Below are 13,076 nucleotides of genomic sequence, written 5' to 3'. Positions count from 1 at the left end.
GCTATTTTTAACTGGCTATGAAACAGTCTCAGTTTATTACTGATGCCTCTAGTGACCTACATAAGGAAATTCTTCTGAAGCAGGGGATTTTTGATGTTATTTTTGAGGTTATATTTTGTGGCTGTTATGGTGGAAACACTACCACTTTTGTCCACAGGGGGCTCCAAAATTAACAACATCTGAAAGTCCTTAGTAGTAGCTTTAATTTGAACAGATTTTCATATCATTGTATTCATCCAACACGCAGGTCAGTCATCATCAGTGTGTACAGAAATCACATTTTTCTTATTCCAAATGATCAGACACCTATTTGCTTTGTGTACTTGTGTGGTGCACACATTACCAGAGGTGTCAGTGTTATTTATCCTTAATCACAACACAACAACAACAACAACAACAACAACAACAACAACAACAACAACAGTGTTACATAACAAAATGAATGTTGTCAAACCAGGAAGCTGAACCTTTTATAATTGCTGGCAGCAAAATTAATATGATCTAATTTACTGTTTTATATCTGTGTTTATCTGACATGGTTATGTACAAAAGGAAAACAGATAATAAAAGCTTGTTCAGCCACGACCGTGTTGAACTCATTCTCATGTGTATGTCAGCAGCTGATAGCAGACTCAACTTGGCAGGAGACAGTTTGTGAATCTGGGGTCCCCTGACTTCTCGGGCCCCTGAGCCTGTAATCCATCCATGTTCTTCGTCCATCACATTATTGAACTGCTCTGCCTGCACCGACTGTATTTACACCCCTGAAACTTTTGGTTCCAGAGCAGCATTTACTGTATGTTACTGCTGTTCACATTCTGCATCAACTACTGAAAGGATTTTAGCAAAATATTTGTTTATTTAACACACTTCACACTTTCTCATTTGGCTGCTTATATTTGTTTTGTCTTCTCGTGTGTTGTCATGTGCCGTGTTTTTTTTTTTTTTATGGCTTTATGTTTTAATGAGCACACTACAATGACCTGACCTGAATAACAGGTAATATTACATTTTTCTTCAAACAAGGAAACAGCGGGTCTGTGGTAAATAATCAATAAACAACATGATAAGATGACATATAAATATCTCTGTGTGGTTCACATCAAATCATGTTCATCAACACAACATAAACTGCAGCGCCTCGTCTTCTTCTGAGTTTATTTTGCGACTCAAGGTAAGTGATTATAGTTGAATATTGAAGCTTTTACATTTTGAAGCAGTTTTTCTCTGCTTTCTGTGCACTTCACAGCCTACACACACGTAGTTTTATTACATTTCTCTGCACTCTGGATATCTAACTTCTGTAGTAAAGATTGTTGTAGGTCTGGGATATAATTCATGCAGTTATAATGTTGACCATGTTAACTTGTTCAGTGTAATTCTATTATTGAATCTTTTTCTGTCTCTACCAGAACAATGAAACACAGTTCAGTTCTGCTTTTGCAGCTCCTTCTGGGGACGTGCTCCGCTTACACCTACAGTAAGTATGAACTGATCGTATCATTGTAGGAAATCTTAGAGGATCTTAGAGGAAACAACTCATCTGTTAAGAGTGAGAAGCAGACAGATATCTGCATTAAAGTCTCATCTCTATCTGTGGAAGCCTATTTCTACCATTATCAGCAATGCTGAAATTATCTGTTTGTACTGATGCGGGCACTGCAGTTAATTGGATGGGCGAGGCTGCAAAAATTAACATTGTGATATAGGCTGCAGGTGAATGAAATAGGATGGTGCATCTCCCCCTGTGCGAACTGTTTTTGTGCTGTTATGCACAATCTGAGGCACAGAGGGATTAATGCACATAAAAACAGTGCTATGTTAATTACTGAAAGCAGCCACAACTATCATTAAAGTCAATCTTGAAATAAAACACTCACACATCAATATAACACACAATAAAGCGGTTGAAAGCTTGCGCTGCCTGACATAATCTAAATGATGCTTTAATGATCAGAGAGGCCACTTTCAGTTTTGTTTCCATGTGCCAAGTAATGTAATTGCTCCAAATATAGTTAGTAATTAAGCAGGAAAGCTAAAAACTTTTCTATACAGACAGGACAGAGGAAACTCTCCAGAAGAAATCATTTTGTAGACAGCTCTGATGGAAGTCGAGCTGCTTTACTCAAAAACTAGAAATTTCTTCATATGAACTGCGACCGTATGTGAGACCATTTAGATGTGTAGAAGAACACAGGACTTTAATTACCATCAGATCCTGACTGATCCTCTCAGATTTAAACAACCAATGAAATTGCTGCTGTGCATAAACTGGCACTGTCTCTTGTGTATGTGCGCACACCTTCATCCTCTTTCATACTTGCAATTCATCTGCTATTAATCAGACTGTTAATTTTTACTAGAAGAAGAGGATGACTAAAATGAGCAGCTTAGCTCGAGTCGAACAGCTGTAAAACAGTGAATGAACACCAAAAATTCTTCACAATAAAAGTCCTGTGCTATTGTGTTTTTCAAAAGCTTTAAACTAGGAAATATTCAGTTTTCATCGGTGGTAACTTGACATGACTCCTGTATGACTGAAAACAAACATGACATTAAAATACAGCAGCTACCTGAATGTAAAAACAGCAACACAGAAGAGAAACTAAACTTCAAACCAGAGAGATTAGCTTCTAAAGAACTGACAGCTGAACACACAGACACTTTTAGAAACATCTTTCTCTCTTTCTCAAGTTTCTCTCTTCTCATAACACTCGCTTGTTCATGGGCTCACTTTGACCCCACCCATGTTGGGTGTGACCCAGCACAGCTCAGGCCGATAAAAGTGTTTTTTTTTTAAGTTTTAAAAGTGTGTGTTTAATGTGTATTTCAACTGTCATTCATAGAAAATGTGGCTTTGCGTGGAAAAGCGACCCAGTCCAGCCGCGACGGCCGTTCATTTGGATCCGCCTACAGTGCCATTGATGGAAACCGTGACTCCAACTACTCATTTGGATCATGCACCCGCACTGCTGAACAGACCAGCCCCTGGTGGAGATTGGACCTGCTGGAGTCCTACATCGTCACCTCTATCATCATCACCAACAGAGGAGACTGCTGTTCAGAAAGGATCGATGGGGCAGAGATTCACATCGGCAACTCTCTGCAAGACGATGGTATCACAAACCCGGTGTAAGTATCAAAATATAATGACATAATGACCCTGGAAAATTGTCTAGCAGACATAAAGCCACCCTGATGGTGATGCATCTCATCTTATAATTATCTTAGAGGATGGACTAAACTCTACACACCCTCATTGAACATATTGCATTTGCTGCCTGTAATATTTTTTTATCAGGGTAAAGTTGTATTTCATAAAGGATATTAGTATCTTTTTTTTTTTTTTTTTATCATTTTAGCTAAGGTGGTGTGGCCCACCTCCAGGTAACAATAAAATATCCAGCATTTGAGAATTAGTCTTATAATTCATTGCCTTTGTAATTCTGGGCAATTTTGACTGAGCATTGTGTTCGTTTATAGTCTCAACCTGTTTAATATACAAAAGTTTTTCAAAGATTAAAGATAAAAACAATCAAACCTGCTTATTTCAGGATAATATGGCCTCTGTGAATGATCACTTCTGAGTGGCTGCCATGTGTCCATTGACTTGCTGATAGTGTCATTGGACCTCTGGACCTCTGATGCAGATAGTCTACAACCCCAACTCTAAAAATGATAGGACCTCGTTTATAGCACACACATGCACAAACAAAAACAGGATGCAATGATTTTCAAAACTTTTCAGCGTGTATTCAATTGAATACAGTACAAAGCCGAGATATTTAGGGCCCAGCACCAGTGGCGCAGGTGACTTTGCTATCTTACGCTGCCACAGTTGCTATTTTTGCTTTATCTGCAAGCTAGTAAATGCACTTGTACCTAGTCTCTGTTGCCATGAGTGGGAGGTCTAAAAATGAAGGCAAAACAAAGGCGTGGTCAGGCACATTTGCTATCTTGTGCACGGTGCATTGCAGTGGAAACCACTTGCACCTGGCTTGACTGGCTAAAACCTGGTCGAAGCACAAAGTCTGTGGTGCAATAGGTCTGTCTGCACAAGATAGTAAAATTAAAAAAGTGCGTTTGGCCGAAGCACACATCATAAAACACGTTCATTTATGTTAAGGCGTTTCCCCACACAGGAGTGTGGATTAGTAAAGTGTTCTTTGAACATGTGTCTCGTGTTTGACTGAGGCGTACACACGTGTCTCCACAATCACAAAACACCTTTCATTTATGTTAAACAGTGTACTTGTGTCTCTATCACCTGTTAAAAATTAACCCGTTTACCTGTGAAATGTTCCAAACACTTTTGTTGCTCCTGTCCCAACTTTTTTTTTTTTTGAAATGTGTTTTGAAATTGAGTTTGACACTTCTGTTGTGTACCTGTTAAGTACTGCAGCTGCACTGTTTCCTCTCTGTCTCCTTTAGGGTTGCTGCAATTTCTCGTATCCCAGCAGGAAGATCTTTAAAAATTACTTTCACCAGACTCGTGGAGGGACGTTACGTGATTGTGGCTCTTCCTGGTTCAAGAAAGGTTCTTACACTCTGTGAAGTGGAAGTCTACGGGTACCGTGCTCCAACTGGTGAGAATGTGACCTATTACATATTAAATATGAAGCTGAAACCACATCAGATGTTATTTTCTGGGTGATGCTGCCACCTCATTTTCTATACAGCTGTGGTCACACCAGAAGTTCAGTCACACTCATTTGAATGAAGAAAATGGGCAAAATGCATGTTCATGTATCTGTTTCCTGGTACTGACATACTGTGTATCTGCTTTGGAAAATGGCATTTGTCTGAACTCCAACATTCAATATAGTGAGATTCCAACACATTTACAACTGTTAGCTGCTGGGTTGTGTTTCAGTTTGTTAACCCTGAGACAAAGGAAACTCTGGGTTTTCTGTTTCAGAGAGAGATAACTTTAACTCTAAGGGCCCTGTCTTACACCCAGAGCAAAGCAGATGGAATTGGTGGCATTGGTATCTTATACCGCCACGTGTGCAAGACAGCAAATGAACTTCCGCTTAGTCTGTGTGCCCATAGGTGAGAGGTCTAAAAATGAAGACAAAATGAAGGCGTAGCCACGAACAGTTGGTATCTTGTGCACGGCGCTTTGTAGTCAAAACCACAACAACTTTCCATAACCTCTCCATCTTTTACTGCAGTTTTTTTTTCTCACTACTGCAAAGAGCAACAGTGCGCAAATAGACAAACACAGACTGGAGACATTTTGTTCTGCAGAGAGCATCAAGGAAAACCTATCAGTGCTGATATTTGCTTTGTGTCCTTTGTGCAGGAGAGAACCTGGCACTTCAAGGAAAAGCCACACAGTCTTCTCTGCATTCTACATACATTGCATATAATGCCATAGATGGGAATCGAGCCAGCAACTGGGGCGAGGCTTCCTGTTCTCACACAGGCCACAACTTCAACGCCTGGTGGCGACTGGACCTGGGCAAAACCCATAAAGTGTTTTCTGTCAGTGTAACCAACACCATCGGTGCTTACACACGACTTAATGGAGCTGAGATCCGAATTGGAGATTCTCTTGAAAACAAGGGCAACAACAATCCCAGGTAGTTTACAGTTATTAAATAAAGGGTTTGTAATGAATGAATATCTGTGTTTTGGTTTGTTTGGAAAAACAAATGAAAGAATACTGGTTTGATATAACAGTTCTGGCACTAACCTGTATCCATCAAATTATTTGGTAAAGTAGTATCTGTAGAGCCCCCACTGGTTAAACTGACTAAGTCATTTCTTCGTCTGTTAGGTGCGCTGTGATCTCAAGCATCCCTGGAGGTTTCACCCAAAACTTCCAGTGTAACGGGATGGATGGTCGCTACGTTAACATCGTCATTCCCGGAAGAACCGAGTACCTGCATATTTGTGAGGTGGAGGTTTATGGTTCCAGACTGGATTAGGTCTGAGGAGGTTAAAACTTTTTATACCAGGGCCTGGGTGAACATTATTCTTCCATAGCAACATTAAAGAGCACAGCTGTCAAAGCTCACACCACTTCCTTGTTTTGACTTGTCATATTTGGAAAAGGTGATATTATTGATGTTAATGGCTCTGATCCATTCAAGTGTATCAGTTAGTCATGACAGTGAGCCAACATGAACAATACCAGGATCTGGAAACTGAAGCAGCTAAATGGAATTCTCTGATCACACCTGAATTTTTTTTCTACTGTCACATGTCAAAATTAAAACTGATGGCCTTAATATAAACATATAGCAATGTTAAACTGTCCAGGAGAGTCTTGTGGGAAACATTCAGGAATATTTTTTATCACTAATATGTAGATTTTATTTAACCTACAGTGGCTAGGTCTGGGACGATACACTTATCTCATGATTACATATCATGATACAGTTCAATATGTTTTGTGATTCTTAAATATTGTAAATATTATGATTTGATTTCATGATTTATTGGCATTTTTATTTGCTTTTTTTTAACACTTGACCATGAGAAGAAGTTGAATCACACACTTTGAGAGACTGAATAATATGATTCCTACTTCCAAAAACAATATGTGTTACATGTCAGTCTGAGTTTTGCTGAGTTTTATTTTATTTCATCGCTATATTGCATACAAAAGCTGTAAATAAAATACTGCTTGAAGCAAACTGCTAAATTTGTCGGTTTCTATTCACATCAAGCCAGTGCCATAAGAAAATAATAAATAAATAAAATAAAGATGTTAGGGTCAAAATGAATATAAGTTTGAGTTTTGACCCTTTGAGGTTACTGTAACTGGTCAGTATGGAGTGTTAACAACGCAAAATCAGCAGGTATTAGTTTGTTTCAACAGATCACATGTTGTTTTATGTTAAGTAAAATGAATCAGTTTCTTAAGATGATATTAACATGATTGTGATGCTAATTTTCATTAGCGCATCAAGCTAATGGACTAAGTGCTAGTTAATTGTATACACAAAAACTGATTCAGGCATCAAAAAATCAATTCAGGTTGCTTAGTTCAGAATGTTAGTCTAGTCTTCCCGACTCACTGATCCCTTATCTGACTGAATGAATCCATAGCAATGTTTCCACTGCAGGAACTTTGCCCAGGGACTAAGAACCCTTAGAGGAACTCAGTGCATTTCCATCACAGGCACCAGGGTCTAAATTACGTTCTGGTGACATTATTTTATTCCCCCAAAAGTCCCTGCTTATGGGTTAGGACTTTCCAAAAGTACAGGAACTTTTGGGGTGGGGCTTGCAGTGCTGGATTTTTTTGATTGGTTGATACATTCATTTATTATTATTTTTATTTATACAGCCACCATTTTTAAAAATCTGCAGCTGCTAACCAATTTGTGCTTCAACACATCAACATGGAGAAAGAGAATGAAGTCTTACACATGAAATGACGTGTAAGAACGGCTGTCCCTTTTTCATATGTCAGCGGAGGAATTTGCCTTTGTCTTAGGTCTTAGGACCATGGTGAAAACACAGACAACAATGAGCATAAACTCCAGGGATTAAAAGTTGTTAAACCCCTGTATCTATCTATCATTTCTGTTGTTGGTGCTCATATTTGTCTCCATGCTGTAAACCCCTTTACATGTCTGGCAGAGTCACACAAACGTATCTGGCCATCCAGTCCGTTATCAGTGTAAACAGCATCTGTGCAGTGTGAGAGTGGAAAGCTTGACAGGCATAGCAACAGTAACTAAGGTGGGCAGGGCTTAGCGAAGGGTCAGTTAGGAGGGACCAATGAAAATCTACAACAATTTAACATCTTGTGAAGATAATGTTCTATGATTTAAACATAACAAACAGACTAAGCTTAGACAATACATGTTAGAAACTGCTCCATGTGGAATGAAAAGGGATTAGATGAAAACAAAGACATGACAGACTATTTGTCTTCAGTTTATTTCAGAGAAGGTGATATAATATAAATACACAGGTAGTGACAGTACAAAGAAGAGTCTTAGAAAAGATGTTGATGTTAGAAAAAATAAGATGTTAGGAAACTTCAACTCAGACAAAAAGACAATGCAGCAAGAACTTTATAAAATAAAATATGACCCAAACAAATACAAAACTACAAAATTTGTACAAAATCACATATACAATCAGTAGGTGATATCAGTATCAGTAGATTGTAAATTTTTAACAAGGGGGTTGGACCCAGTTCATTTTCCACCCAATGTAACCTGAACTTTTAGTCCCAGGAACTACTTTTCAAGAAACTAAGTTTCCTTCAGCTTGTTTTTGACTATGTGTACACTGCGATCTTAAGATGTGTGAAGATCAGACAAACCAGAAGCAGAAACTGGTTTGCAGCTGCAGATTTTTAAAAAAATGGTGGCTGAAATAAATTGCTGTGAGTATCAACTAATCAGTAAAATCAGCGCTGCAATCCCCATCCATAAAGTTCCTGTGCTTTTAAAAGTTCTACCGACTAAGCAGAGACTTTTGGGGAATAAAATAATGTTTCCAGAATTTAATTTAGACTCTGGTTCCTTGGCTACAGATTTGAACCTCAATCAGATAAAGGATCAGTGAGTCAGAAAGACTAGACTAACATATTGAACAAAACAACCCCCTTCCCTCGAATGGATCAGAGCCATTAACATCAATAATATCACCATTTCCAAATATGACAAGTCAAAACAAGGAAGTGGTGTGAGCTTTGACAGCTGTGCTCTTTAATGTTGCTATGGAAGAATATTATTCACCCAGGTCCTGGTATAAAAAGTTTTAACCTCCTCAGACCTAATCCAGTCTGGAACCATAAACCTCCACCTCACAAATATGCAGGTACTCGGTTCTTCCGGGAATGACGATGTTAACGTAGCGACCATCCATCCCGTTACACTGGAAGTTTTGGGTGAAACCTCCAGGGATGCTTGAGATCACAGCGCACCTAACAGACGAAGAAATGACTTAGTCAGCTCTGGTCATTGTAATAAATGGGCACTTTAAAGATACTATAAACTGTAAACTACCTCGGATTGTTGTTGCCCTCATTTTCAAGAGAATCTCCAATTCGGATCTCAGCTCCATTAAGTCGTGAGTAATTCTCAACCCTGTTGGTTACGTTGACAGAAAACACTTTATGGGTTTTGCCCAGGTCCAGTCGCCACCAGGCGTTGAAGTCATGTCCTGTGTGAGAACAAGAACCCTTGCCCCCGTTGCTGGCTCGATTCCCATCTATGGCATTATATGCAGTGCCATAAGAATGCAGAGAAGACTGTGATGCTTTTCCTTGAAGTGCCAGGTTCTCTCCTGCACAAAGGACACAAAGCAAATATCAGCTCTGATACCTTTTTCCTTGATGCTCTCTGCAGAACAACTACTGTTGCCCTTTAAAAAGAACCTGCAGTAAGAGATGGAGAGGTTATGGAAAGTTGTGCAGATCCTTGTTTATTCAGATCAATGCTGCAAAACCTGAAGGATGCACCAGCTGCTAGGAGTAGTAAATGTGTAAAATGTGCACAGTTTCTTATTTTATGATTTTAATTCATATCATCATTCAGTTAAATAATTCCATAAAATTAACCACCTGGTTAGTGTTAGTACCAGGAAACACCAGTACATGAACATGTATTTTGCCCATTTCCTTCATTCAAATGAGTGTGACTGAACTTCTGGTGTGACCACAGCTGTATAGAAAATGAGGTGGCAGCATCACCCAGAAAATAACATCTGATGTGGTTTCAGCTTCATATTTAATATGTAATAGGTCACATTCTCACCAGTTGGAGCATGGTACCCGTAGACTTCCACTTCACAGAGTGTAAGAACCTTTCTTGAACCAGGAAGAGCCACAATCACGTAACGTCCCTCCACGAGTCTGGTGAAAGTAACTTTTAGAGATCTTCCTGGTGGGATATGAGAAATTACAGCAACCCTAAAGGAGACAGAGAGAAAACGGTGCATGAATTTGTTTTAATGCTGCAGTACTTTAAAAGGTACTGCAGAGGTGGTGCTAATAGATTATAAACTAATAGATTATGAGATGAGTAAGTATGTATTTACCCTGTAGTCATTATATTTTTTACTTACACTGGGTTTGTGACACCGTTGTCTTGCAGAGAGTTGCCGATGTGAACCTCTGCCCCATCAAGCCTTTCTGGATAGATGTCCCCTCTGTTGGTGATGATGATGGAGGTGACGATGTAGGACTCCAGCAGGTCCAATCTCCACCAGGGGTTGGTCTGTTCAACAGAGTGGGTGCACGATCCAGACGCGTAGTTAGAGTCACGGTTTCCATCAATGGCATTGTAGGCGGATCCAAATGGGTGTTCAAAACGGTGAGACTGGGTCGCTCTTCCATGCAAAGCCAGATTTCCTATGAATGAGACAGTTAAAATACATGATAGTGTATTAATGACACACAGCAAGTTTTCATCATATGTTTTCTTCAAACTACAAAAAGAAGAGTTTTAACTCTTGCACAAAAATCTGCTAATTTTCAGATCTGATACTTTTTACAAACAGCTCGCATAAATCCTACTGACTCTACCTTTAACTTTAATAAATAAAACCTGCATATTTACATTAAGTTAGTGAGAAAAGATGAGTTGATTCCTCTAAGATCCTCTAAGATTTCCTACAATGATACGATCAGTTCATACTTACTGTAGGTGTAAGCGGAGCACGTCCCCAGAAGGAGCTGCAAAAGCAGAACTGAACTGTGTTTCATTGTTCTGGTAGAGACAGAAAAAGATTCAATAATAGAATTACACTGAACAAGTTAACATGGTCAACATTATAACTGTATGAATTATATCCCAGACCTACAACAATCTTTACTACAGAAGTTAGATATCCAGAGTGTAGAGAAATGTAATAAAACTACGTGTGTGTAGGCTGTGAAGTGCACAGAAAGCAGAGAAAAACTGCTTCAAAATGTAAAAGCTTCAATATTCAACTATAATCACTTACCTTGAGTCGCAAAATAAACTCAGAAGAAGACGAGGCGCTGCAGTTTATGTTGTGTTGATGAACATGATTTGATGTGAACCACACAGAGATATTTATATGTCATCTTATCATATTGTTTATTGATGATTTACCACAGACTTTGTCTGTTTCCTTGTATGAAACAAAGGGTAATATTACCTGTTAATCAGGTCAGGTCATTGTAGTGTGCTCGTTAAAACATAAAGCCATAAAAAAAACATGGCACATGACAACACACAACAACAAACGTTTTGCTAAAATCCTTTCAGTAGTTGATGCAGAATGTGAACAGCAGTAACATACAGTAAATGCTGCTCTGGAACCAAAAGTTTCAGGGGTGTAAATACAGTCGGTGCAGGCAGAGCAGTTCAATAATGTGATGGACGAAGAACATGGATGGATTACAGGCTCAGGGGCCCGAGGAGTCAGGGGGCCTCTGGACCAGAGCATCTCTTTGAAATGACCATTAACATTTCTTTGCAACATTCAATCATTTGACTACATTGTTTTCATCTTGTTACATCTTGTTATGTCTTGTTATTTTTTGTTGTGTCTTGTTACATTATTTTCATTTTTCCTTGTTACATCTTTTACATCGTTTTCATTCTGGTACGTCTTGTTATGTCATGTTCGTCTTGTCCAAAGAATCGGCTTTTCTCTGAGTCATTGTCCACTTCGTTTGCATTGGTTGAAATCAGTCACGGTCTTAGAAATGGGGTGTGAAGAGAGGCAAAGTAAAAATAATCAGTAATTCCCCTCAAATGCATTAAGATTAAAGTAACAAAGAACAGAAAAATGACAGAAAAACACTCAATTACTCCAGTAAGGTATAGATACCCAAAAACTCAACTTTAACAGTCCTAACACAGAGAAAATAATGGACTCTGTTTTACCTCGTGGTGCTCCAAACCACATACTCATTGCCATAAAGCCCTAAAGGGACAGTTCACCCCAAAATCAAGAATACATATTGCCTTCTCTCGACTATATTGGGACTAAATACACAAAGTGCCACCAGTGTCTCTTTCCGAAGATCATGACCCATCGAGTCGATCACAGCAAGGTCTGTACATCATCTTAAAGGGATAGTTCACGCAAAAATGAGAATTCACCCATTAAGGTCAACTTTAGAGTTTTAGTCCACAAAACACTGCCAGAGTTTCACAGGAAAACGGTGGAAACAAAGCAACAATTTGCTATCTGAGTCTCCTAAAGCCCCGACATGCCAAGTTAACTTGAAAGACACCATGTTTTTAGCCTGAATCTTCACTGTAGATCTTTAGCTTGGAGCCACCTTCATGTGCACATGGACACTGTCTGAACTGGGTGTGTGTGAGGATGAGTAGATAATGACTAATTTTTCATGTGTGGGTGAAGTATGAAGTAACCAGGTCAAGATTTCTGGAAAGAGACATTACAGTTGAGTTTTTGGTGCTTTGTGCATCACACCACTGGTGCCATCTAGTTCCATTATATTGGAGAGAAGGCAGACATCTCTACGTCCGACATCTAAAATAAAATATGTTTTTTTGATTTTGGCGTCAACTGTCCCATTAAGGTTTTGAACATTTGGTTTCTGGCATGTCGTGTGCAAGTATTTGTATATAAGTCAAAGAAATTTGTTCAATTTGGTGTTACTGTCCCTAAGAACATATAACTGAATATTAAATTCATAGTTATGATTAATGTAAATTGGAGAGAGCTGATGTCTTTTCGTGTCTTCAGTGAGTGAAACAGAGAAGTACCAGAGCATCTGGCATTTTGACATAAAAAATCTTGAAGTGATGCTGACATAGAGAAGTTTCATGGCATGTGTACATTGCGCAAAGTAAAAATCCGCAACTAAGCATTTTCAGCCTTGGTATTCGTTTCATTTCTATGCAATAAAGAAGAAGAAGCAGCCATAACTATTAAATTCTCTGTTTTCCTTTGTGACTTTTTATTATTTGGCATATATGCTGCATGTTTTTACAGCTGAGGAATGTAAGAATCACTTTAGGCCTGCAGAAATCATAGATAAAAAGTCAAAGGTTAAAAATAAATTATTAATTTTCATATACTTTTTTTTTGTCATAGCCACAGGGAATCATTAGAGGGCCACAGGAGGCTCTGGAGCTGCAGGTTGCAGACTCCTGGTT

At 38.8% G+C, this 13,076-nt stretch overlaps 2 protein-coding genes across 2 annotated transcripts; one reads left to right on the top strand and one right to left on the bottom strand.

Annotated features, from left to right (window-relative positions):
• Positions 1–1,087: 1,087 nt before the first annotated feature.
• LOC146322142 (uncharacterized) lies at positions 1,088–6,644 on the top strand. The gene is made up of 6 exons (XM_084727541.1): positions 1,088–1,174; positions 1,413–1,480; positions 2,847–3,132; positions 4,432–4,586; positions 5,306–5,585; positions 5,783–6,644. The coding sequence occupies exons 2-6, from the start codon at positions 1,417–1,419 to the stop codon at positions 5,931–5,933; spliced, it is 936 nt and encodes a 311-aa protein (XP_084583667.1). The 5' UTR covers positions 1,088–1,174; positions 1,413–1,416; the 3' UTR covers positions 5,934–6,644.
• Positions 6,645–8,172: 1,528 nt separating this feature from the next.
• On the bottom strand, positions 8,173–11,133 carry LOC146322141 (uncharacterized). Its single transcript, XM_084727539.1, has 6 exons — positions 10,921–11,133; positions 10,615–10,682; positions 10,039–10,324; positions 9,729–9,883; positions 8,979–9,258; positions 8,173–8,896 (listed from the first exon to the last, which is right to left on the bottom strand). The coding sequence occupies exons 2-6, from the start codon at positions 10,676–10,678 to the stop codon at positions 8,746–8,748; spliced, it is 936 nt and encodes a 311-aa protein (XP_084583665.1). The 5' UTR covers positions 10,679–10,682; positions 10,921–11,133; the 3' UTR covers positions 8,173–8,745.
• Positions 11,134–13,076: the final 1,943 nt, after the last annotated feature.

Source organism: Lutjanus erythropterus, chromosome 9 (assembly GCF_056507025.1).
Source record: "Lutjanus erythropterus isolate fLutEry1 chromosome 9, fLutEry1.hap2, whole genome shotgun sequence".
Classification (NCBI taxonomy): Eukaryota; Metazoa; Chordata; class Actinopteri; order Lutjaniformes; family Lutjanidae; genus Lutjanus; species Lutjanus erythropterus.
This window is presented reverse-complemented; position numbering and strand designations above follow the sequence as displayed.